The following is a 26,185-nucleotide window of genomic DNA, read 5'->3' on the forward strand; positions in this document are numbered from 1 at the left end:
GATAGTTCACAACTAAATGAGCTTCAAGTTTATTTGTCGCAGGGACTTGAATCAGAGAATCCCCGCAGCTCCTTCGATGATTTGGAATGATGGAAGGACAAACAAAAATACTATCCGGTTCTTTCAAGGATGACTCGAGATATTTTAAAGTGTTCAAGCTTCAACAGTGGCATCAGAGAGCGCTTTCAGTCAAGCGAGACTTCAAATAGGTGACCATAGAGCGTCTATGAGGGAGATCTTGGAAAAATCAGTACTCTTCAGATATTGGATCCATTCGGAAAGAAGAAATTTTGGACTTGCAGAATCACAACCGGAGATAGACGAAGCTTATGAAGAAATGCTAGCGGAACTTGCGCAGGATGCTGCTTCACCCGAAAGCGATGATGAACAAGCTTCTTTTCCACCACCACCAACGAAAATTCCTCCGGACCTTGAAGGATTATAAGATTTGTTAGAGATAATACATAGACTAATATGTAACTTGTATTTTGGCACATCTTCCTTAGTTTTTTTCCTTTTAATGGTGGTATTAGTACCTTGTTGTGCTCATTTCATTGGGGGGAGAAGACTAAGAAAGATATTGCCATTTTTTGTTAATGTCGTAATAATAAAAATTATAAGACATTCCCTTGAATATTTCTTTGTAATTTATTTTGTGTTTAAATTTGATATATTATATATCTAATACATGTAAACTATATATATATATATATAAATTCTTCCGGACCTTGAAGGATTTATGAGATTTGTTAGAGATAATACATAGACTAATATGTAACTTGTATTTTGGCACATCTTCCTTAGTTTTTTTTCCTTTTAATGGTGGTATTAGTACCTTGTTGTGCTCATTCCATTGGGGGAAGGATGACTAAGAAAGATATGCCATTTTTTATTAATGTCGTAATAATAAAAATTATAAGATATTCCTTTGAATATTTCTTTGTAATTTATTTTGTGTTTAAATTTGATATAGTATATATATTATATATCTAATACATATAAACTATATATATATATATATATATATATATAAATAGCAATGTATAAGCTATATATTATATAAGGCAATATATATACATACTATATATATACATACTATAAATACTATATATATATATATATATATATATATATATAGTTTACAAGAAATTGCCTTAGATAAAAAGAAAATTAAAAAAAAATAGCCCGGAACACTTAGGCCCGTGGGCCGGCCCATTTAGCCCCGGGACCATGTGGGCTTAGGCCCACAAAGGCCGATTCCACCCATCCAAACTGTTTGCCCGGGACCGCCAAAGCCCGGCCTGCCAAAGCCCGAGACCATTTGGCCCGGGACCGTTTGGCCCAACCCGTTTATCCCATTTAGGTCCGGGCCCAGCCTAGGCCCACCTTAGACATGACGTGTGTGGGGACCCTAAAGGCAGCAGACATTCTTAAATGCAAGCTAATTAAGGATATACAAAAAGTTTTAGCCCTCGCTCCTAATAGACATATCTAGGATTTGAAATTTATGAATTTTATAATATTTTTAGGTTAATAGATGTAGTAATTATAATCGGTTCATAAATGAATATTTTATATATATATATATATATATATGTATATATATATATATATATATAATGAATTTCTTAATATGTATACAAAGTTTGGACAAAATCTATTAAGTCCGGTCAATCCATAAGTTACAAAGCTAAGATAAGCCTCTAAATACACCCTCAAACTTAGTTTTCTAATGTATGTAGTACTTTTTTAAGACTACGAATCATTTTGGATTACATCCTCTTCTATTTTTCCATTTTATATTGAGGAGGAAATTGTTTAATCAGATTTGTTCGACAAAGTCGGGCCCAAGAATCAATTTAACTTTGGCATATTACACCTGCTCTTTATAATTTTGCTGTGTAATGCATATAAATAGCCATAGCCATAGCCATAACCATAAACACAGAAAATATTGTAAGTTTTGGTGGTAATTTAACTGAAAATGGCAGCTGAGAGAGTTGTAGAGATTAAGAACAAGCAGGTGTTATTTAAAGATTACGTGAGAGATTCCCTAGAATCAGATATGTGTATAACTACAGAGAAAACAATAAGTTTGAGAGTCCCAGAAGGAACAAAGGGAGTTGTTGTTAAGAATCTCTGCTTGTCTTGTGATCCTTACATGCGTAACCGCATGAATAAATCTGAGATTGATGGCTTCTTCAGTTCTTACTCCCCTGGTTCTGTATGTATATATTCACATTTCCCTCTATTTTTGTGTGCTTGTTTAATTTTAATTCTTTAGTAGGAGTACTATTTATGTGTTTGACAGGGTACGGAGTTTAAAAGAAATGAAAGACTTCTAAAATATGTGATCTTAAACATGTCATGAATTTCTATTACTATAAAAGTATGCATGTATGTCATCGAGGAAAAATAGAAAGTTTAAAATTAAATTATTTTCAAATATAAAAATATGTCACTTATTTTGAAATAGATTAATAAGAAGAGAATACGACATAAAATGGCTGAGAGAGTACATAAAAGACCTCCAAGGAGTTCACACGAACTCAAGTTTAATTTATTATTACTCTACAATTTATCCTTTGAACCGTGTGACCACCTCATGTAAGCTTTTAAATGGGGGTGTGGTTACATAGTTTAACATGATATATGAGTAGATAAAAGTTCTTGGGATCAAATAGAATCATTATCATTCAAGAACCAAAAAATATTTTCACGTGAATAATCAGAACCACACACGAGCGGATATGCGAAACATTATATTAATATAATCAAAAACGTGTTTTCTCTAACAACGGAAGTTTTTAAATAAGGTGGTCATGCAAAACTTAATCTATTTAAAAGGGTTATATCATGCATGCATATTTTTGTACGACTGTTGATTTTGCCATCAATATTTATTGGCGGATGGTGATTGATCACGCTCAATTATGTTTTATAAAAAGAATAAAGTGGTCGTTGCAAATATAATCTGATTTACAAGTCCGGAGTCGAATCCCACAGAAAACTAAGGCTTAGCTACAGTTGTTCACTATCACCAAGAATACAAGCTTGAACAATTCTTAACTTATAGATATTAAGATTCTTGTGTTTAACTAGCTAACTAACAAATTAAAATAATAAATTAACACTAAAGATACTACAGGTTGGAGAAAAGATTAAGGAGGTCTAGAGTTATGATTTTCCTAATTGTCGGAATCTTTCCCACTATGTCTTCTATAATTTCGCCTAAGTATTCTCTACCGATCATGAGCGTCTGTGTGTTGTAATTCTCTCCCGAGTAATTACGACAATTTATTAGACATACTCTCCCGAGTTACGCTAGCTGGCTTTAATTACAACTCACTTAGATCGCACCCAAGATTTCGTTATCCCTAATCCCATCTTTAAACCCTTGGTTATTGATTCCTCACATATCTCGGGAGTGATGTTGTTCAACAACTACCTAAATATGCACTCTCTCCCGAGTAATACATACTAAATAGGCACAGCTAATTGAGGGCCCTTCAATCAACCATAAGAATAATATAGTTGAACAAATAGAGAAAACACTACGGCTCAATTATATAAAAACATAACAAGAATTTATCCTACAAAAGGTTCCATCAAAACCTTAGATAACAAATTAGCTATTCATAATAGTATGTAAAACTACAATATTAAAAGTCATAACCAACAATGAAAAATAGGAAGAAGGAAGTGAGAAACTTGTAGAAGAATTCTCCGCCTTGCTCCTAATGTGTTCTTGCCTCCTTAGGTAGAATCCTCGGTCTCCTTAGCCTCCTTAGGTCTAAATTATGTCAAAAGTATGTCAAAGGTCTTCAAAATACCGTTTTTCCATGTATATATACCAAGTAGGGTTGGGCCCAAACAATTACACCTTCTCCTACGCGAAAAAGGACACATTTTCCGGACAGGACGTGAGTGGCCGCGCTTAGACCGTGCATATCCACTTTGATTCTGCCTGACTAGCGTGGCCTGAGCGCGTCCGCGCTATTAACGCACACTTTTCACCCTGATTCGTTTGGAATTTGGAAAAACGTAAAACATGAAAGTTGTATCCCTTTGAGTTATAGCTTTCCAACTATATATTGTGGAGCACAAATGGAGTTCTGAGCAAAAGGTTATGTGCATTTTACTAGACAGTGCGCAATATGCCTACTCGATTCTTCGTTCGCTTTAACTATCATCCGTTGACCCCCGAACACGATCCCGACTTAATTCCTTGAGCTTTTACTCATGCTTCAAAGCTCCAAATCACTTGAATTCATTCCATAATATTTACATAGCTCGGAATCACTCCTACAAGGCATAAAACACACAGTTACTGCAAAACACTAGCAATTAAAGCTCAAACTCAATTAAAGTGCAGTAAATTAGAGTGTAATAAGTGATTAAAGTACATAATTATAGCCTATCATCAGTGATGGTAGTGGCCCTTTGATATACACAAGTTAAAGGAAAACCAATAAATATTTAACGTGCATGTGCATGCATGGAAGGGCAGCCCGGCTCACAAAGCATCCAATGTTTATACAGGGTCGGGGGAAGGCCGCACTCCAAGGAGGTGTGATGTATGCAGTCTACCTTGATGCAAGCGTCAGTACTTGATTCCATGGCTTGAAGCCGTAGAATTTCTTTGTACTGAAAAATTTGCAATATGTTTGTTTATTCTGTTATATAAAAAATTTTGTGAACAAGTTTTTCTGGAAACAGCCAATTACAGGATTTGGAGTAGCTAAAGTGATTGACTCAAGGGATACAAACTTGAAGAAGGGTGACCTAGTATGGGGAACAACTGGCTGGGAAGAATACACTTTCATAGAACCTACTAATGCTCTTTTCAAAATTGAACATACTGATATACCTCTTTCCTACTATACAGGAATCCTTGGTAAAGTTTCAACTTTTGTTATTGAAGGAATATTTTTTATATTAATAGTTTGTGAAATTCTCTCTTCATCTGCCAGAATTGCTTAGCTGAGAATCCAAGATTTTGAAATAATGAATTCTGAAAGTTTGAATTTTGTGTACCTTAATTGGGGATGACTGGTTTAACGGCATATGCTGGATTTCATGAAGTTGCTAAAGCAAAGAAAGGAGAGAAAGTATTTGTATCGGCGGCATCGGGGTCAGTTGGGCAGCTTGTTGGTCAATTTGCTAAATTGATGGGTTGCTATGTTGTTGCGTGTGCTGGGAGTATTGAAAAAGTAAGCCATTTTTTATTATTTTATCTAGCTTTTATTTTATAGCACCAAATTCATAAAATTGATTTTTGCGACGAACAAATAAGTTAACTCTATATGCTTGGCGGTTTAAATATTTTTCACACTATCAGTACATAAAATTGTAAAAATTGCATGGGGCGGCCTATTTGGTCGCCACCATTTAACCTATACCCATTTGTTTTTTAAATTTTTAACTTGTACCCACTTTTTAAATAACTTCAGCCTCCTTTTTCCTCATCCTTCTACTCCTCAAAGTTATATCCGCCTCTTCTTTCTCAAACTTCTCCTTCTCCCTTTTCTGCAAGAAATCTGTTACGGCTATGTATAAAATTGACTATAGTTAAAACCACTAATACATCTCTGTACAAAAGTACCAGAAATTTGCCGCTGAGATCAGTTTAGTTCGTTGTTTTGCCATCATCTCTTCTTTCACAAGTGAACAGATGTAGTTAAATGTCTTCCTTGAAAGTTTGAACAAAGATTCAAATGTAACTGAATTTCCTTTCTGTACTGAAGTCCTGGAGAAGCAACAAATAGAAAGAGGTCATATTTCATTGGCTGTAATTTGCTGAGACTAAAGAGGTTCAAGTTTTCGGCCTTTTTTTCTGAAACTGTTTGCAACCAGGACGACATTTCCCTTAAAAATGTCCAATTGATCTTTTGATATCATATATTGGAAGAGCAAAGCTTAGAACTTCAGCTCTAGAAGTTCACCAATTACAAAAACAAAAACTTCGCCAGTTACAAACAAAAACTTCAGTTCTAGAGCTGAAGTTCGTCAGTTACAAAACAAAAACTTCTTCGCCAGTTACAAAAACAAAAACTTCAGCTCTAAAGCTGTAGTTCGCGAGTTACAAAACAAAAACTTCAGTTCTAGAGCTGAAGTTCGTCAGTTACAAAATAAAAACTTCAGCTCTAGAGCTGAACTTCAGGCCCGGCTACTAGAATGCTGAAGTTTTGTGTGATTGCATTTGCTACTTCAGCCTCGTATGCTGAAGTTATGCGAAAAAACGGGTACGCTTCCAATTTTTTTTACAAAGCTGACACAAGTTAAAACGTAACACAAAAAGCAAGTATAGATGCAAATGCCCTCATAAAATTTAGACACCGCACTTAATACTCGACATATTTCACCATCATATTATTGTGGTATTTTGTGTGAATTGAAAAATGCGCTTTTAATTTTTCTAGAAAGAAGTGGTGCAACATGGATATTATATAAGAGAATCCATAACTCATATGGTAACTTATTTATCCGCAATTATTTAGTAAAGTCTTTTTTTAATAGGAAAGTCACTTAAATCATGCTTATAACACTTAGTTGGTCGCTCAACTAGATTTCTCAAGCTTTTCGATGAATAAATACTTATTTTACCCTTTAAATTGTCAAGTTTTATCGTTATTTATTTTTAAAATATTATGATATTTTTTCTCTTTTTAATCTTTATTATGAACTTACGTATAGAACAAATAAATCGTATTTATAAAGTACAACAACAATAACAACAACCCAGTGAAATTTCATAAGTAGATTCTGGGGAGGGTAATGTGTACGTAGATCTTACCCCTATTCCGGAGGAGTAGAGATGCTGCTTCCGATATTCCAATATTATATATGCTAGCAAATTATTTTTTACCTTTTTTACTTTATAAATAAAATTTATTTGTTCTATAGGTAAGTCCATACTATAGTAAAAAGAGAAAAAAAATATAATATTGAAAAAGTAGAAAAAATAGCAGTTGATAATCGGGTAAAATAGGTATTTGACTACCGAAAGTTTGAGAAATATGGTTGAATGATCTTCCATATATTATAGGCGTAGTTAATTGACTTTTTCGTTACAAATAAAAGAAATATAATTTCACTAAATAATTTCGAATAATTAGTAGGGGCGGCTCAAGGGGGAGGCTAGTAAAGTTTTAGGGGCCCAAAAATATTTTTAGTTATGAATTTTTTATCTTATTTTCGCTTAGACAGTATTGAAGTTTATATAAATAAAAAATAAAAAAATCCTTATAAAAGCAAAAAAGAACTGTCTAATTTTTAACAATACAAATCTTCTAGAAATTTGAATGAAGATACTCAAATCTTCGGATTGATAAATAATATTTTTTACAGTAAGATCTAAGGTATGCATTTTAAATACGTTCTAACATCTTATTAACGTGAATTTTCTTACCAATATAAATATTATATTATATTTTATAAGATTACTACAATATAGACATAAAGAACGAAGAAAAAAAACCAACGTAAATATTAATATTATATTTTGTAAGATAACTACACTATAGATAAAAGAAAGAAAAAGCCCCTTAATAAAATTTGACTTTAGGTCACGAGTTTTGTTGAGACGTCCGTGATTATAAGTGACCATTTAAATAACGAACTCTTCTATGAAGTGTGGAAGCCTACTTGTGTTTCTGCGAATGGATTCAGCATTTTCGAGCATTTTTTATTTTATATGATAAATAGGTACAATTGAGTTAGTTTGCATTTGAAAAGTAAGTGTTATGATTCTTGTACAATAAAGTAAAAATTGGATGATCGAAATTAACCCTTGAATGTCTTATTCTTGGTAACATTATCAAAGAAGATGAACCCTTATGCAATCACTTTATTTTTGCTTTACCACAAAAAAAATGTACATAGTCTTATGTGTTCATCTGGATTCATTTTGTTTATATGTTTCTTGACAAGGTTGATCTATTAAAGCACAAGTTTGGATATGATAATGCTTTCAATTACAAAGAAGAGCATGATCTAGATGCTGCATTGAAACGGTAAATATGACGTACTAAAATTTTATTGTATTAGCTTGTAACGTTAATACTGAATAATTAATTAGTCAAGTCTATATTTTGATATTTCTTTTTATTATCAACCGAAAAGGATCAGAACTGCTTTTATACTATACGAAATAAAATAATTTTACCCTCCATTAAAATTTGGTATCAAATCTACCCTGTCAGGACCAAAGTAGCTCACTCATTTTTACACTTTTTAAATCCCAATTTTTTTCTTCATCGTGTTTAAAATATCCTAATCACCCTCCGCCCCCTTTTTTTACCGGCCCCCCTACCCCCTTACTTTTATACCCCACCCAGCCCCTTATTTTATTTTTTTATTTTTATTTCTTATTTCTCTTCTTTTATTTTCATTCTCTTTCTTCTTCCTCTCTCTTCAACCTTCATTGAAGACCTTCTTTCACCAAATTGAATTACTGTGATTGAACAGGAATATAAGTAAAACTAAGACAAATAAATTAAGCTCACTACACAACTGATTATTGGAATAATCAACCTTGCTCTTTAATTGAATTAATGAAAAGGACTGAAACAATAAATGAGAACAAAGAAGATAGAGGATAATTAATTTTTCTTTTCTTATTCTATTTTGTCTAAAGAAAATAAAAATTTCTTGTTGTTCCAATTTTCTCAAATTAGGGAATCTTGAAACGAAGCTACTAAGCCCATTAAATGAAGTCAAGGGATTTGCTTACAAAACTATATTTTTCCTTTAGATCTTTACTTTTTTTGCTAAAAAAACTAGCAATTGCAGGTCAAGTTGGTTCTTAATATTTGATTGACTTTTCACCTAAAAGCAAGAGAACAAATTTGTTTGACTCTTTAAATTTTCATTTTAAGTAGAGTAGATATATTGGATTTTGGATAATAAATTCCTAATTTGCTTTAGCTATCAATAGAACCAATAAAATAAATTTTTGGGCTCTTTGTGGAGCTATGATGAAGTTCTTTAATGGAGGTTAAAAAGAGAAGGAGAAGAAAGAGAAAAAAATGAAAGAGGAGAAAAAATAAAAATAAAAATAACGAGTCGGGTGGGGTATAAAAGTAAGGGCGGGTAAGGGGTCTACTAAGAAAAGGAAGGCGGAGGGGGAGGGTGATTAGGACATGTAGCATTTTAAATCGGATTAAGAATATGATTGGAGTTTAACAAAAATAAGTCTGTTAGTCTAAGGGCATAAATGACCTATTTTAGTCACGGCATGGGCGATTTTGATAACAACTTTTAATGCATAGTAAAATTGTTCTATTTCATATAGTGCAAGAACAGTTTTGACCCCTTTCTGTATTATTAATTATCACAGATACTTTCCTGAAGGGATTGATATCTACTTTGAAAATATTGGGGGAAAGATGTTGGATGTTGTGCTTCTAAATACGAGAAATTTTGGTCGGATTGCTGTGTGTGGAATGATCTCCCAATACAATCAAGAAAATCATGAAGGGATTAAAAATTTGATGGAAATTATCTATAAGCGCGTCCGAGTTGAAGGATTCCTTTACTTTGACTACTTACTTCAATACTCAAAGTTTTTAGAAACTGTATTACCTCTTATTAGAGAAGGGAAAATGGATTACATTGAAGACTTAGCTGAAGGTCTCGACAATGGCCCTGCTGCACTTGTGGGGATATTTAGTGGCCACAACATTGGAAAACAAGTGATTAAAGTTGCTCACGAGTGATCTTCCTCATTGTTTATTTAATTTGCATTTTTCTATGCCTCCAATGAGTTAGTTTTGGCTTTGTTTGTCGTAGCTTGACTGAACTTTAATCAGTTAAAGCATTTATATCAATATTAGGGAGTGTTTGTACTAGAATAAGATCATCGTGATAAGAATAAATTATTCTTGTGTTAAAATAGCGGAGCGTCCGTAATATAAGACGAGAAGCTTATGTTCTTTTATGTGGTTAAAATATGAAAAGACGCTGCCAAAAAATACATTTTTTCGGCATGAAAAAACCGACTAACAATACCGGATGCTTTTGATTAATTTTTTGAAAATATATTTTAATTTTTTTTATGAAACAGACCGAATTGCACCAAAATGCAAAAAATCATTTTTTTCAAATATTCGACCGGTAGTGCGTATTATGAAATTTATTTCCAACAAATCGACCAACTTCGATTAGTCTTTATGATGACGCAAAAGGTCATCACTTGTTTTAAAAATAAATTCTGTATTCCGAGGCCTTAAAAACCTCTTTCTGCACCACCTCGATTTGCGTACGCAGTCGGGGGCGTGTAGCCGAAAAACCAATATGTGGAAATCTGTGAAAAATGATGAGTTTTGACTTTAAAATGAATTTAAGTTGACTTCGGTCAACATTTTGTGTAAACGGACCCGGACCCATGATTTGACGGTCTCGGAGCGTCCGTAGGAAAATATGGGACTTGGGCGTATGCCCGGAATCGAATTCTGAGGTCTCAAGCCCGAGAAATGAATTTTTTAAAGAAAATTATTTTCTGGAATATTTATGAGTTTTTGGAAATGAAATGTGTTTAAAACGTGATGGTATCGGGCCCGTATTTTGGTTTCGGAGCCCAGTACAGATTTTATATGTGATCTAAGATGAGTCTGTGAAATTTGGTAAGAAACGGACTTGAAATGACGTGAACCGGACCGTATTTGAGAAAATTGGGAAAAAATTGAAGTTCTTAAGTGATTTCATGATTTTAATGCTAAATTCATATTTGTCAATGTTATTTTGGTGATTTGAATGCATGAGCAAGTCCGTATGATGTTTTTAGGTTGGTGTGCATGTTTGGTTTGGAGCCCCCAGGGCTCGGGTGAGTTTTGGATAGGCCACAAAGTAGAATTGGACTTGAAAAAAATTGCAGGTTTCAGCTATTCTATTGCAGGCCTGCATGCGAAGCCTGGCTCGCAAATGCGAGGGTTGGGTCGCAAATGCGAACTAGCCCAGGCCAGCCTTCCCTCGCAAATGCGAGTTTTTCATCGCAAATGCGATGCCCCCCCAGTTACTGCCTTAGTCGCAAATGCGACTCCTGTACCGCAAATGCGACTTCGCATTTGCGAGAGGTTTATCGCAAATGCGAAGAAGATCGGAAAATAGACTAGGTCACAAATGCGACATTTTGTTCGCAAATGCGAAGGTCTCAGAATTCTGAAGGGTTCGCAATTGCGAACACCGGTCGCAATTGTGACATCAGACACCTGTAAATTTATACTTAGACGCATTTTCAACAATTTTTCACACTCTTTCAAAACCAAAACACCCTAGGGCGATTTTTCAAAGACAACTTCTTCTCCAAATCGATTGTAAGTGATTTCTAACTAGTTTTCTTCAATCCTTAACATCTTTTTACATGATTTCAACTCAAAATCAATGATTTTCATGGAGGAAATTGGGTGTTTTTGGTAGAACCTAGGTTTTTCAAATTTTGGGGATTTGGACCTCGATTTGAGGTCTGATTTCAAAACAAATTACATATTTGGGTTCGTGGGGGAATGGGTAATCGGGTTTTGGTTCGAACCTCGGGTTTGACCATGTGGGCCCGGGGGCAATTTTTGACTTTTTGGGCAAAACTTTGGAAAAATTATTTTCATGCATTAGAATTGATTCATTTAGCATTTATTGACGTAATTGAGTAACTTGTGGCTAAATACGAGCGAATTGGTAGTGGAATTAAGAGGTAAAGCAATAGTTGAGACTAGAATTGTTTTCGTGGCATCGAGGTTAGTGTTTGGTCTAACCTTAGCTTGAGTGATTAAGAGTCATGTCTTATTTGCTATGTGGTAACTGTGGAGTACGACGTAGAGGCATGGTGATGAGTATCTATACGTCGGTGTCAAGCATGCCCGTAAGTCTTGTATTGTAATTGTTATGATACGTTGTGGTTTATTGCGCTTCATATGAGGATTATTATTATTGTTCCCTTGTCGGGATGTTATTATCATTATTGTTCTCTTGTCGGGATATTATTGTCATATTATTGTTCCCTTGCCGGGATGTTTGTTTGATACTATTGTTCCCTTGCCGGGATGTTGTTGAAATATTATTGTTCCCTTGCCGGGATGTTGTTATATTGCTCTTGTTCCCTTACCGGGATTCTTTTGTGATTGTTGTTGATTTGTAAATGGGATCAGGTGGCACGCCGCCACAGAAATATATGAAATGGGAGCGGGTTTCACGCTTGCAACGTGATATATGAAATGGGAGCGGGTTGCACGCCTGCAACGAGATATATGAAATGAGATCAGGTTGCACGCCTGCAACGAGATACATGAAATGGGATCGGGTTGCACGCCTGCAATAAGATGTGAAATGAAAGTGAATTCTACATTTGTTTTCCTTATCCTTGTTAGTAATTGGATTTTGGTTTCTTTGTATTCCTGTTGATATTCTGTTGTTATCTGTTATTCCCCGAAGCATGTTTTCCCCCTCCCATCTTTAACTGTAATTATCTGCTTTTATTTTTTCGTTGTATATGATTTAACTACACAGGTTTATTTGGTAGCTGGTCCTAGCCTCGTCACTACTTCGTCGAGGTTAGGGTAGGCACTTACCAGCACATAGGGTCGGTTATGCTGATACTACACTCTGCACTGTGTGCAGATACTGGTACCGGAGCATTTGGACCACAGTGAGGTTGCTGCCTTTAGTCCAACAGGCGACCCGAGGTAGTCCTGCAGACGTCCGCGGGCCTTTGTCACCTCCTATCTTTCCTCTTTCTGTTTTTACTTATTCAGTGACAGACTTATGTATTTCATTCAGACTTTGTTTGTAGTGTTCTTAGACTATCTGTGAAGCTGTGACTCCAGTTCTGAGTAGTATTGTACTTCAAATTATGTAGCAGTATTCAGTTGGAATATTAAGTTTCGGCTTTTGCATTTTCCGTTTGTTTAATCTTATTCCGTTGTTTAACTACTTAGTATTTTACATTGTTTAATATGTTTAAATAAAATGGGAGACAAATTCACAGTATTCGGCTTGCCTAGCTTCCACGAGTAGGAGCCATCACGACTCCCAAGGGTGGGAAATCCGGGTCGTGACAAGTTGGTATCAGAGCTTTAGGTTACATGGGTCTCACAGTTCACAGACAAGCTTAGTAGAGTCTGAGGGATCGGTATATAGACGTTTGTATTTATACCCTAGAGGCTACAAAGTTAGGAAGAACCTCACATTTATTCTTTCCTGTCGTGCGGTTTGGTTTATCAAAGCTAATTGAATTTCTACTCTGTTATTTCGCAGATAGCGAGAACACGCTCTTCCTCATCCACTAACTAGCAGCCCGAGCCCTCAACAACAGCTCCCACGAGGGGCAAAGGGCAAGGCCGAGGTTGTGCTAGAGGCTGAGATAGGGGCGGAGTTCAGCCCAGAGCAGCAGCACCAGTAGCGGAGCCTCAGGTTGACTTTGATGATGAGGTTCCGACCTAGACAGTCTCGGTGGGCCCAACTCAGGTCCTAGAGGGGTTTATTTCTACCCCAGTACTCTAGGATGCTCTGGTCCGTCTAGTGGGCCTTATGGAGAGCGTCACCCGGGAAGGCTTGCTTTCTATAGCACCAACCGTCTCTCAGGCTGGAGGAGGAGCCAAGACTCCTGCTACTCGCACTCCGGAGCAGATGGCTCCTAAGTTTCAGACTCCAGCAACTCAGCCAGTTGGAGCAGTTCAGCCGGGTGTGGTAGCCTAGACTGGTGATGGAGCAGCTATGTCTGTCGATGCTTTGTGGAGATTGGACAGGTTTACCAAGCTCTTCATTACTACTTTTAGTGGTGCATCTTCTGAGGATTCCCAGGATTATCTAGACAGCTGTCATGAGGTTCTCAGGAACATGGGGATAGTGGAGACCAATGGGGTCAATTTTTTTACTTTTTGCTTGTCTGGTTCCACCAAGACTTGGTGGAGAGATTATTGCTTGGCAAGACCAGCCAGATTACCAGCTTTGACTTGGGAGCAGTTTACTCAGCTATTTCTGGAGAAGTTTCTCCCTATCACTTAGCGAGAGATCTACCGGAGGTAGTTTGAGCATCTCCAGCAGGGTTCTATGACCGTTACTCAGTATGAGACCAGATTCATCGACTTGGCTCGTCATGCTCTTATCATACTTCCTACCAAGAGAGAGAGTGTGTGGAGGTTCATTAAGGGACTTATCCAGCCTATTCGACTTCATATGGACAAGGAGATGGGAAGTGAGATTTCTTTTCAGGAGGCGGCCAATGTGGCCAGGAGAGTTGAGATGGTTCTATCGTAGGGAGGTGGTCAGGGGCCCGACAAGAGGCCTCATCATTCAGGCAGATTCAATGATGCCTCGTCTGGAGGCAGGGATTCATATGGTAGTGGCCATCCTCCTAGGCCTTTTCAGTCAGCACTTCAGGTTTCTCATGGTGCTTCAGGTGGTCGTGGTTCTCATATGTAGTATTCTGATCAGCAGTCCTACAGTGCACCACCAGCTCCTATCAGTGCATCGCCGCTTCAGAGTTTTTAGGGTCGTCAGCCCCAGCAACCGAAGGGCTTGTTTTACTTGTGGTGACATGAGGCAAATTTCTAGATATTGTCCTCGAGCATCAAGCAGCTCTCAGCATTCGGGTTCCCGTTCCATGGTTCAGGCACTGAGTGTTCCATAGCCCGCCCATCCAGCCAGGGGTGGGGGTAGAGGTGTTAGAGGTGGAGCTTAGGTAGCTAGAGGTGGAGTCCAGCCAGCTGCAGGACGTCCCAGAGATGTACTCTAGTGTGGTAGGGCTCAGCCCCAATGTTATGCTCTTCCAGCTAGGCCTGAGGCTGAGGCTTCGGATACAGTTATCACAAGTACTGTTCTGGTTTGTAGTAGAGATGCTTCAGTCCTATTTGATCCAGGGTCTACATACTCCTATGTGTCATCTTATTTTGCACCGTATCTGGTTATGCCTAGTGATTCATTGAGTGCTCATGTATATGTGTCTACACTGATGGGTGACTCTATTGTGGTAGATCGAGTCCATCGTTCGTGCATAGTTGTGATTGGGTGTCTTGAGACTCGTGTAGATTTGTTACTTTTGGACATGGTTGATTTTGATGTCATATTGGGGATGGACTAGTTATCACCTTACCATGTTATCTTGGACTGTCATGCCAAGACTGTGACCTTAGCCTTGTCGGGTTTACCTCGTTTAGAGTGGAGAGGGACTCCTGGTCATTCTACCTGCAGTGTCATCTCTTATGTGAAGGCTCAGTGTATGGTCGAGAAGAGGTGTTTGGTCTATTTGGCATATGTTCGCGATTCTAGTGCCGAGGTTCCTTCTGTTGACTCTGTGCCTGTTGTTCGTGAGTTCCCCGAGGTATTTCCTTCAGACTTGCCGGGTGTACCACCCGATAGAGATATTGACTTTTGCATTGATTTGGCTCCGGCACTCAACCTATTTCTATCCCACCATATCGTATGGCCCTGCCTGAGTTGAAAGAGTTGAAGGAGCAGTTGCAAGACTTGCTTGAAAAAGGTTTCATTAGACCAAGTGTTTCTCCTTGGGGTGCGTCGGTGTTGTTTGTTAAGAAGAAGGACGGATCAATGAGAATATGTATTGATTACCGGCAGTTGAACAAGGTTACAATCAAGAATACGCATCCATTACCGAGAATTGATGATTTGTTTGATCAGCTTCAGGGTGCGAAGGTATTTTCGAAGATTGACTTGAGATCTGGCTATCATCAGTTGAGGATTAGGGCATCTGATGTCCCTAAGACCATTTTCCGCACTTGGTATGGACATTATGAGTTCTTGGTAATGTCATTCAGGTTGACAAATGCCCCAGCAGCTTTTATGGATCTGATGAACCGAGTGTTCATGCCTTACTTGGATTCGTTCGTGGTAGTCTTCATTGATGATATTTTGATCTATTCCCGCAGCCGGGAGGAGGACGAGCAGCATCTTAGAGTGGTTCTTCAGACTCTGAGGGATAGTCAGTTGTATGCCAAGTTTTCGAAGTGTGAGTTTTGGTTGAGTTCAGTTGCATTCTTGGGTCATGTTGTATTGGCGGAGGGTATTCAAGTTGATCCGAAGAAGATTGACGCAGTTGAGAACTGGCCTAGACCAGCATCGGCTACAGAGATCCGGAGTTTCTTAGGATTGGCAGGCTATTATCGTTGGTTTGTGGAGGGGTTTTCGTCTATTGCAGTCTCGATGACCAGGTTGACCTAGAAGGGTGCCCAGTTCAGATGGTCAGACGAGTGTGAGACGAGCTTTTAGAAGCTCAAGACAGCTTTGACTACGGAACTGGTGTTGGTTTTGCCCACAGGTTCAGGGCGTTATATAGTTTATTGTGATGCATCTCGTATTGGACTTGGTGCGATGTTGATGCAGGATGTCAAAGTCATTGCCTATGCTTCGTGGCAGTTGAAGATTCATGAGAAGAACTATCCGGTTCATGATTTGGAGTTAGCAACCATTGTTCACGCGTTGAAGATTTGGAGGCATTATCTGTATGGCTGGCATGTGAGGTGTTCACAGATCACAAGAGTCTGTAGTATTTGTTCAAGCAGAATGAGCTAAATTCGAGGCAGAGAAGGTGGTTGGAGCTATTAAAGGACTATGATATCACCATCTTATATCATCCGGGAAAGGCCAATATGGTGGACGATGCTTTGAGTAGGAAGTCAGCCAGTATGGGCAGTCTTGCTTACATTTCGGTCGGTGAGAGACCGCTTGCTTTGGATGTTCAGGCTTTGGCCAATCAGTTCATGAGGTTGGATGTTTCTGAGCCCATTCGTGTATTAGCTTGCACCATCACTCATTCTTTATTATTGGAGCGTATCCTAGATCGGCAGTATGATGATCCCCATTTGTGTGTCCTTAGAGACATGGTACAGCGCGAAGGTGCCAAGCATGTTACCTTAGGAGATGATGGAGTTCTGAGATTGCAGGTTTAAGTTTGTGTGCCTAATGTGGATGGACTCTGAGAGTTGATTTTAGAGGAGGCCCATAGTTCTTGGTACTCTATTCATCTGGGCGCTGCTAAGATGTATCAGGATTTGCGGCAACATTATTGGTGGAGAAGAATGAAGAAGGATATCGTTGCATATGCGGCTCGGTGTTTGAAATGACAACAGGTTAAGTACGAGCATCAGAGGCCCGGTGGTTTGTTTCAGAAGATCGAGATTCCTGAGTGGAAGTGGGAGCGTATCACTATGGACTTCATTGTTGGACTCCCATGGACTCAGAGGAAGTTCAATGCAGTATGGGTTATTGTTGATAGGCTAACCAAGTTAGCACATTTCATTCCTGTGGTAGTCTCATATTCTTCCGAGAGGTTAGTTGAGATCTATATCCGGGAGATTGTTCGTTTTCATGGTATGCATGTGTCTATCATTTTGGATCGAGGCACGCAGTTTACCTCACATTTGTAGAGCAGTTCAGCAAGAGTTGGGAACACGGGTTGAGTTGAGCACATCATTTCATCCTCAGACGGACGAGCAGTCCGAGCAGACTATTCATATTTTGGAGGATATGCTCCGAGCTTGTGTCATTGACTTTGGAGGCTCGTGGGATCAGTTTTTGCCTTTAGCAGAGTTTACCAACAACAACAACTACAAGTCGAGTATCTAGATGGCTCCTTATGAGGCTTTGTATGGTAGGCAGTGTCGGTTGCTAGTTGGGTGGTTTGAGCCGGGAGAGGCTCGGTTGTTGGGTACGGATCTAGTACAGGATGCCTTGGACAAGGTCAGGATTATTCAAGATAGGCTTCACACAACTCAGTCCAGGGAAAAGAGTTATGCCGACCGCATGGTTTGTTATTTGGCTTTCATGGTCGGTGAGCGGGTATTGTTTCGAGTGTCGCCTATGAAGGGCGTGATGAGATTTTGGAAGAAGAGCAAGCTTAGCCCTAGGTTCATTTGCCCTTTCGAGATTCTTGATCGAGTGGGAAAGGTGGCTTACAGACTTGCGTTATTGTCGAGCTTATCAGCCGTGCATCAAGTGTTTCATGTGTCCATGCTTCGGAAGTTTCACGGCGATTCATCCTATGTGTTAGATTTCAGCACTGTCCAGTTGGACAAGGACTTTTCCTATAAGGAGGAGCTGGTAGCTATTCTAGACTGGCAGGTTCGTCAGTTGAGATCAAAGAGTTTTTTTATTCTGTTCGCATTCAGTGGAGAGGTCAGCCTTCTAAGGCATCAACCTGGGAGTCCGAGTCCGATATGCAGAGCCGTTATCCCCATCTTTTCCCCGACTCAGGTACTTCCTTCTTCTGTCCGTTCGAGGATGAACGGTTGTTTTAGAGGTGGTGAATGTGATGACCCAAAAGGTAATCACTTGTTTTAAAAACAAATTATATGTTCTAAGGCCTTAAAAATATCTTTTTGCATCACCTTGATTTGCGTGCGCAGTCCGGGCATGTAGTCAGAAAGCCAATATGTGGAAATCTGTAAAACATAATGAGTTTTGATTTTAAAATGAATTTAAGTTGACTTTGGTCAACATTTTTGGTAAATGGACCCGGACACGTGATTTGCCGGTCCCAGAGGGTCCGTAGGAAAATATGGGACTTGGGCGTATGCCCGGAATCAAATTCCGAGGTCCCAAGCCTGAGAAATAAATTTTTTAAAGAAAATTATTTTCTGGAATATTTATGAGTTTTTGGAAATGAAATGTGTTTAAAACTTGATGGTATCGGGCCCGTATTTTGGTTCCGGAGCTCGGTACAAGTCTTATATGTGATCTAAGATGAGTCTATGAAATTTGGTAAGAAACGGACTTGAAATGACGTGAATCGGACCGTATTTGAGAAAATTGGGAAAAAATTGAAGTTCTTAAGTGATTTCATGATTTTGATGCTAAATTTATAGTTGTCGATGTTATTTTGGTAATTTGAATGCACGGGCGAGTCCGTATGATATTTTTAGGTTGGTGTGTATGTTTGGTTTGGAGACCCGAGGGCTCGGGTGAGTTTTGGATAGGCCACGGAGTAGAATTGGACTTGGAAAAAATTGCAGGTTTCAGCTGTTCCATTGCAGGCCTGCAGGCTTCGCATGGCTCGCAAATGCGAGGGCAGGGTCGCAAATGCGAGTTTACCGTCGCAAATACGATGCCCCCCAATTACTGCATTAGTCGCAAATGCGACTCCTGTATCGCAAATGCGACTTCACATTTGCGAGAGGTCTATCGCAAATGCGAAGAAGACCGGAAAATAGGCTGAGTCGCAAATGCGAAGGTCTCAGAATTCTGAAGGGGTCACAATTGTGATATTAGAGACCTGTAAATTTTCACTAAGACGCATTTTCAACCATTTTTCACACTCTTTCAAAACCAAAACACCCTAGGGTGATTGTTCAAAGGCAACTTCTTCTCCAAATTGATTGTAAGTGATTTCTAACTAGTTTTCTTCAATCTTTAACATCTTTTCACATGATTTCAACTCAAAATCAATGATTTTCATGGGGAAAATTGGGTGTTTTGGGTAGAACCTAGGTTTTTCAAATTTGGGGGATTTGGACCTCGATTTGAGGTCCTATTTCAAAACAAATTATATATTTGGGTTCGTGGGAGAATGGGTAATCGGGTTTTGGTTCGAACCTCGGGTTTTGACCATGTGGGCCCCGAGGCGATTTTTGACTTTTTGGGTAAAACTTTGGAAAACTTATTTTCATGCATTAGAATTGATTCATTTAGCATTTATTGACGTAATTGAGTAACTTGTGGCTAGATACGAACGAATTGGTGGTGGAATCAAGAGGTAAAACAATAGTTGAGACTTGAATTGTGTTCGTGGAATCGAGGTAAGTGTTTGGTCTAACCTTAGCTTGAGGGATTAGGAGTTGTGTCTTATTTGCCATGTGGTAACTATGGAGTACGACGTATAGGCATGGTGACGAGTATCTATACGTCGGTGTCAAGCATGCCCGTGAGTCTTGTATTGTAATTATTATGACACGTTGTGGTTTATTGCGCTTCATATGAGGATTATCATTATTGTTCCCTTGCCTGAATGTTATTATCATTATTGTTCCCTTGACGGGATGTTATTGTCATATTATTGTTCCATTGCCGGGATGTTTGTTTGATATTATTGTTCCTTTGCCGGGATGTTGTTGAAATATTATTCTTCCCTTGCTGAGATGTTGTTATATTGCTCTTGTTCACTTACCGAGATTCTTTTGTGATTATTGTTGATTTGTAAATGGGATCGGGTGGCACGCCGCCATGGAAATATATTAAATGGGAGCGAGTTTCACGCCTGTAATGTGATATATGAAATGAGATCAGGTTTCACGCTTGCAATTAGATATATGAAATGGGAGCAGGTTGCACGCCTGCAACATGATATATAAAATTGGAGTGGGTTGCACGCATGCAACGAGATATATGAAATGGGATCGGGTTGTATGCCTGCAACGAGATACATGAAATGGGATCGGGTTGCACGACTGCAATAAGATGTGAAATGAAAGTGAATTCTGCATTTGTTTTCCTTATCATTGCTAGTAATTGGATTTTGGTTTCTTTATATTCCTCTTGAAATTCTGTTGTTATCTGTTGTCGCACCTCCTTTTTGCCGCGCCCGCGGGGCGCGTGGGGAGTTTTCTCCAATTAAAGGACAGTCGAAACGGGATTTGTTTGTTTGTTTCAGAGTCGCCACCTGGGAATTTTAAGGCGTCCCAAGTCACCAATTTTAATCCCTGAATCGAGGAGAATATGACTCTGTTTATTATTCTGCGAACCAGAAATCCGGATAAGGAATTCTGTTAACCCGGGAGAAGGTGTTAGGCGTTCCCGAGTTCCGTGGTTCTAGCACGGTCGCTCAACTGTTATATTTGGCTTGATTATTTTGATTTATTAAATACATTTTTATTGCATGATTTTATTGTTACCGCTTCTATTTAAATTGTTTATAATTAAAAACCCTTCTTCGAATCGAATCACGCGTACGTGTATTCGTTTTATATATTAATATTTTTTAACGTGAAAATCGTGTCACGCGTACGTATACACAATATAATAATTATTATTTATTTTTTTTCGAAATTTTTTATTATATAAAAAAAAGACTTAAGTTCGAAATTGTGCTAAAATAAAATTATGAACGTTCGTCGCTCTTGTATAATTAAATATTGAACCGCACATCTCGAGTTATATGAAATTAATATTGATATTCTCCGAAGAGCCCCTTTTTTTATTAAATGTTCGTTCGAAGTTGCGCGAACGCATAATCCGAATTGCTTTTAGAAATATAATCAGGTTACGCGAACGCATCCCTAATCACGCAAAAGATTCTTAATAGTAGTATAGATTTTCCATAAATGTTTATTGCATCTATCTATTTTAAATGTAAGAATCGTGGAGAAAATCCGATTGGGATGCCACCAAATTTCTTGACAAAGAATTCAAAATTTATTAGGCGTTGCTACAAGTCTTATTTTACGCGTATGAATTATATACCTCAAAACTATTCAAATTTTAAAGAATTAATGATATGAAAAAGAAACAAACAACATGTAACTAAAAATACTACCATTTTTATCGTGGATACAACATTAACATATCCAAAAATTGAATCGCATATAAAACTGGAAAAAGAATTAATTTGATAAACAAATTAATAGTTTCTGCAGAACTTTTATTGTTACATTTAATGCGAATTCTATTTCTACATATCCTTGACATAAAATGTTGCAATTCGTGCTTGTAAATCCCATATCCTTATCATATACTTGTTTTTAGTCCAAAGTTATAATTGTTTGGTTAATTTTGCTTACGAAGATTGGGTTTGAGATAAATAAACCAATTCTTATATTCTGCCTATGCGAATATTTGCAAACACTAACTCTATATTTTGTAAAAAATCATTGACATTATTTCATATATTAAAAGAAATGAGTTGATCGCGTTCCTAAAATAACTAAGCCATTTGTTATTAAGAAAGAGAACTAATCTACCAATTGATTTAATACTATATTAACCAACTAAAACAAAACTGAAACTTAAACTAATAAAATTTAAATGAGTAGAAAACATCCTTATAATCAAACTTCATTTACTTGCCATGTTGAAACTTTTCATGACATGAATTTTCAGATATGTACCTGATATTGGAAGCAAAAGAAAATGATGATGAGAATCAGCAGCAATAATAACAGTACAATAGCAACAACTGCCCAGCAACAGTAACAACCCAGTAACAGACCAGTGGAGTAGTAATCCCAAAAACAAAAGCTTTAAGCTTTAAATAAAACAACAACCATTAATACTAATTTCTAACAAAGAAAGAAAGCAGTAGATTTTTTTTAGTTTTATTTTTATTTTGAAAACTTAAATATTTTTCGGAATTTTTTCTCTCTTCTATTCTCTGTCCGTTTTTTTTTCTCTCTATCTGTATTCTTCTTCTTCTCTGTGTTGTCTTGTGTTCAAGACTTCACATATATATAATCCCATCCCATAAATCTTTTAATCAATTAAATCAATACTTTTTCTCTACCCAACCCATTATCTTTCCACTCATCCCCATTACATTAAATAAACATATCACACCACCCCATTATATTTTGTCCCCCATGCTTTATTTAAAATAATGCAAGATTCCCCTTTAATTTAAATCTTGTCCCCCCTTTATATTAAATAATCATATCACAACCCACCCCATTTCATTTTGTCCCCCATGCTTCAAATAAACAATTTCAAAATGTACAATTCCTAAACTACCCCTTCCGACCTTACTGAAATTACCAAACTACCCCTGAACGTACTACAAATTTACCAAACTACCCATCAGCTATAACACATCAATTAATCAAACTTAACCAAAATATAGACAATATGATCAATTTCTAACAATGTTCAAACAACAATATGAACATGGATGAACATCATAACAACAATATCACATGAACACGATTTTAACAACATTTCAACAACAAATCACATGAACACGAATTGAACAACAAAGAACAACTAAAATTTGATTGAACAATATTTTAGCAACAAACAATCCTATTTTCGGATTCAACAACAACAACAATCAAAGTATGAAGATTTCTAAATTCAATCATATTGAACTTAAAATCAACTCTAACAACATTACAACAAACAATTCTTATATTAAACTTAAAACAAGATTATGAGAACAATTCAAGCAATAATCATAAATGGTAAACAAGAAATCAAACTATACAAAATTCGGATTCAAGATCATCCAAACAAAGTATGAACATGAATGAATCTATTTTAAGACAACAAACATGACGGATTAAACGATTAAAACAATATATTCCTTTAATACAACTAAATTCTTTAAACAAATAACAAGATCGACGAAGAAACAATTATGAACTTAAACTTGAACTTAACAATATTAACAATTTCTAACAATACATAAACACATGAAACAAATTGAAGAAATAGTTGATTAAATTTCAATTTGAATCTAACAAACATCAAACTAACAAATACTTACTTAAACAATAATACAAACATGAAATAAACATGAAAACAACTAATTAAACTTCTATTTTGAAATCTGAAAATTAATTTAACAAACAACATGAACACAATAGAAAATTATTTCAAAGATGAACAACGAACAAAACAAGGATTAAATCATTTAACGATTTTGGATCCGGAAAATATCAAACAAAATATGAACAAAAATAAAACTCAAAAACAACTAACCGGAGATGAATCAACGACGAACTTTGATTGTAAACAAATCTGTCCAAGCCTCGACCAAAGCTCGAACGAAGGACGACGAAGACGAAGAAGAAGTAGAAGCAGCGGCGGAGGAAGGAGGAGCAGCGGCAGCGTCGCGGACAGCCATGGCTGCTCGTCGCAGCTGGACACGGGCAGCAGCTGGTCGTCTACTGCTGCTGCGTTCAGCAGCTTATGGAGAAAATGGAGCAGCAGTTCGGGAAGCCATGGACGACGCAGAGGCAGCAAGAAAAAGCAACAAACATGGCGATGGGTTGACGACGAAGACGCAGCCATGGACGAGCCTTTTGAGCTTGACATGGAGAAGATGGGCTTCTTGGTGGTGTGTGCGCTTGTGTCGAAGGAGATTAAGCTGCTGGAGCTTAGCCATGGCAGCCATGGATGTGTGTTTTAGAGTTTGGAGAAGAAAGAAGAAAAGAAGAAGAAGAATGATAGGGGGGGGGGCGGATGACTTAGGTCATTTTTAGGGTTTTTGGTTTTTTTTTTCTGTTTTGTTTTGTGTCTTTGAAATGCAAGATAGGGGTATTGGGTCTTTTGGGTTATGGACTGGGTCGACCCAGTTCGAAATGGACTGGGTCGTAGGGAAGATTGGGCCATTTTTTGGGCCTATGTCTTGAAATTGAAGAAGAGGCCTAATTCCGACTTTCTTTATATTTTCGCTCTCTTTTCTTCTTTTATTTTTTCTAAAACTAAATTATAAAAATACTTAAACTATTATTAAGAACTAAATTAAGTTATAAAAGCGCAAATTAACTCCCAATAACAATTAACGCACAATTAAGTATTAATTAAGCATAAAATTGTATATTTGGACATTAAATGCTAAAAATGCAAACGATGCCTATTTTTGTAATTTTTAATTTTTGTAAAACAATTTTAATTACTAACAATTGTAGAATTAAATACTACATGCAAAATGCGACATATTTTTGTATTTTTTATTAATTTAGCGAATAAACACGCACAGACAAATACAAATAATTCTTCAAAATATCACAAAATATCACAAAATTGCACACCAAAGAAAAATCATTTTATTTTTGAATTTTTTGGGAGTAATTCTCATATAGGGCAAAAATCACGTGCTTACAGCTGCCCCTCTTTGCCCGAAGACACGAAGGGTTTTCGTGCAAAGATAAAGCGAGCGATTTTTTGCCCATTCGAGTACTCCGTTGAAGCATTTTTTGAAAAAGATTTGACCGAACCTTTGCTTCAAAGGTTTCCTACATATCCTGGGCTAAATAGGAATCAGGTCAATGTAGTTCGGAAAACTTTGGTAGCTGGGACTACCGTTGGACTGCACTGTTACTGTTGTTGCATGCTATTACTACTGCTTACCGATCTCCTTGTTACAACGTGCTTAAAAGAAAACAAGAAGCTAGGCTAGAGTACAATTTGTTTTTGTTGCCTTGCTTCCTTGTCTGCTTGCATTTCTTCCGGTACTTTTCTTCTTTTGACACATGCACTTGAGTTTGTGCTGTGACCTCTTGTTGCAACCTTCTGCTTCCCGGTGCCGGGGAATTTTATTGTTTCCTGCTGGGGATTCCTATTGTAACCCTCTGTTTTATTGTTCTCTGACTTGATCTTGAAATGTATGCCTCTGTTATCTGGGCGGGCTCCCAACTTCAATACTTGAAAATTAAAGACTTGAAATGTATGCCTCTGTTATCTGGGCGGGCTCCCAAGTTCAATGCTTGAAAATTAAAGACTGAAATGTATGCCTCTGTTCTATGGGCGGGCTCCCAACTTAAACAACAAAAATGAATGCCATTCCTCTCTTCAGGCGGGCTCCTGACTTCAACAACAACTTTGAAAATAATTCGTCATTCCTCTCTTCAGGCGGGCTCCTGACTTCAAATCACACATCGCCATTCCTTTCTTTAGGTTGGCAAGATTTCAACAACTTTTTTTTTTAAAAACTACCTTTCCTCTCTTCAGGCGAGCTCCTGACTTCAACAACTTTTAAAAATAAAATCCTATTCGAGGGCGGATGAACCCGAAATATCCTATTCGAGGGCGGATGAACCCAAATATCCTATTCGAGGGCGGATGAACCCAAAATATCCTGTTCGAGGGCGGATGAACCCAAAATATCCTATTCGAGGGCGGATGAACCCAAAATATCCTATTCGAGGGCGGATGAACCCAAAATATCCTATTCGAGGGCGGATGAACCCAAATATCCTATTCGAGGGCGGATGAACCCAAAATATCCTATTCGAGGGCGGATGAACCCAAAATATCCTATTCGAGGGCGGATGAACCCAAAATATCCTATTCGAGGGTGGATGAACCCAAAATATCCTATTCGAGGGCGGATGAACCCAAAATATCCTATTCGAGGGCGGATGAACCCAAAATATCCTATTCGAGGGCGGATGAACCCAAAATATCCTATTCGAGGGCGGATGAACCCAAATATCCTATTCGAGGGCGGATGAACCCAAAATATCCTATTCGAGGGCGGATGAACCCAAAATATCCTATTCGAGGGCGGATGAACCCAAAATATCCTATTCGA

The 26,185-nt window shown here is 37.6% G+C and overlaps 1 protein-coding gene across 3 annotated transcripts; it reads left to right on the plus strand.

Moving 5' to 3' along the window:
- The first annotated feature begins 1,984 nt into the window (after positions 1-1,984).
- Positions 1,985-9,767, plus strand: LOC104212462 (2-alkenal reductase (NADP(+)-dependent)-like). 3 transcript variants are annotated; one of them, XM_009761730.2, is made up of 5 exons: positions 1,985-2,224; positions 4,720-4,897; positions 5,086-5,213; positions 7,933-8,015; positions 9,341-9,767. In XM_009761730.2, exons 1-5 carry the CDS (start codon positions 1,985-1,987, stop codon positions 9,717-9,719), a joined length of 1,008 nt encoding a protein of 335 aa, XP_009760032.1. In that variant the 3' UTR covers positions 9,720-9,767. The 3 variants fall into 3 exon arrangements, with proteins under 3 accessions (XP_009760032.1, XP_009760033.1, XP_070021463.1); XM_009761731.2 differs by having other exon boundaries at positions 4,720-4,892; positions 5,042-5,213; XM_070165362.1 differs by lacking the exon at positions 1,985-2,224 and adding an exon at positions 4,549-4,602.
- Positions 9,768-26,185: the final 16,418 nt, after the last annotated feature.

Source organism: Nicotiana sylvestris, chromosome 12 (assembly GCF_000393655.2).
Source record: "Nicotiana sylvestris chromosome 12, ASM39365v2, whole genome shotgun sequence".
Lineage (NCBI taxonomy): Eukaryota > Viridiplantae > Streptophyta > Magnoliopsida > Solanales > Solanaceae > Nicotiana > Nicotiana sylvestris.

Coding starts and splice junctions, on each gene's coding strand:
- LOC104212462 (XM_009761731.2), top strand. CDS start 1,985: ATGGCAGCTGAGAGAGTTGTAGAGATTAAGAACAAGCAGGTGTTATTT. Junction 2,225..4,719: donor GTTCTTACTCCCCTGGTTCT/GTATGTATATAT, acceptor TTCTGGAAACAG/CCAATTACAGGATTTGGAGT. Junction 4,893..5,041: donor CTTTCCTACTATACAGGAAT/CCTTGGTAAAGT, acceptor TTGTGTACCTTA/ATTGGGGATGACTGGTTTAA.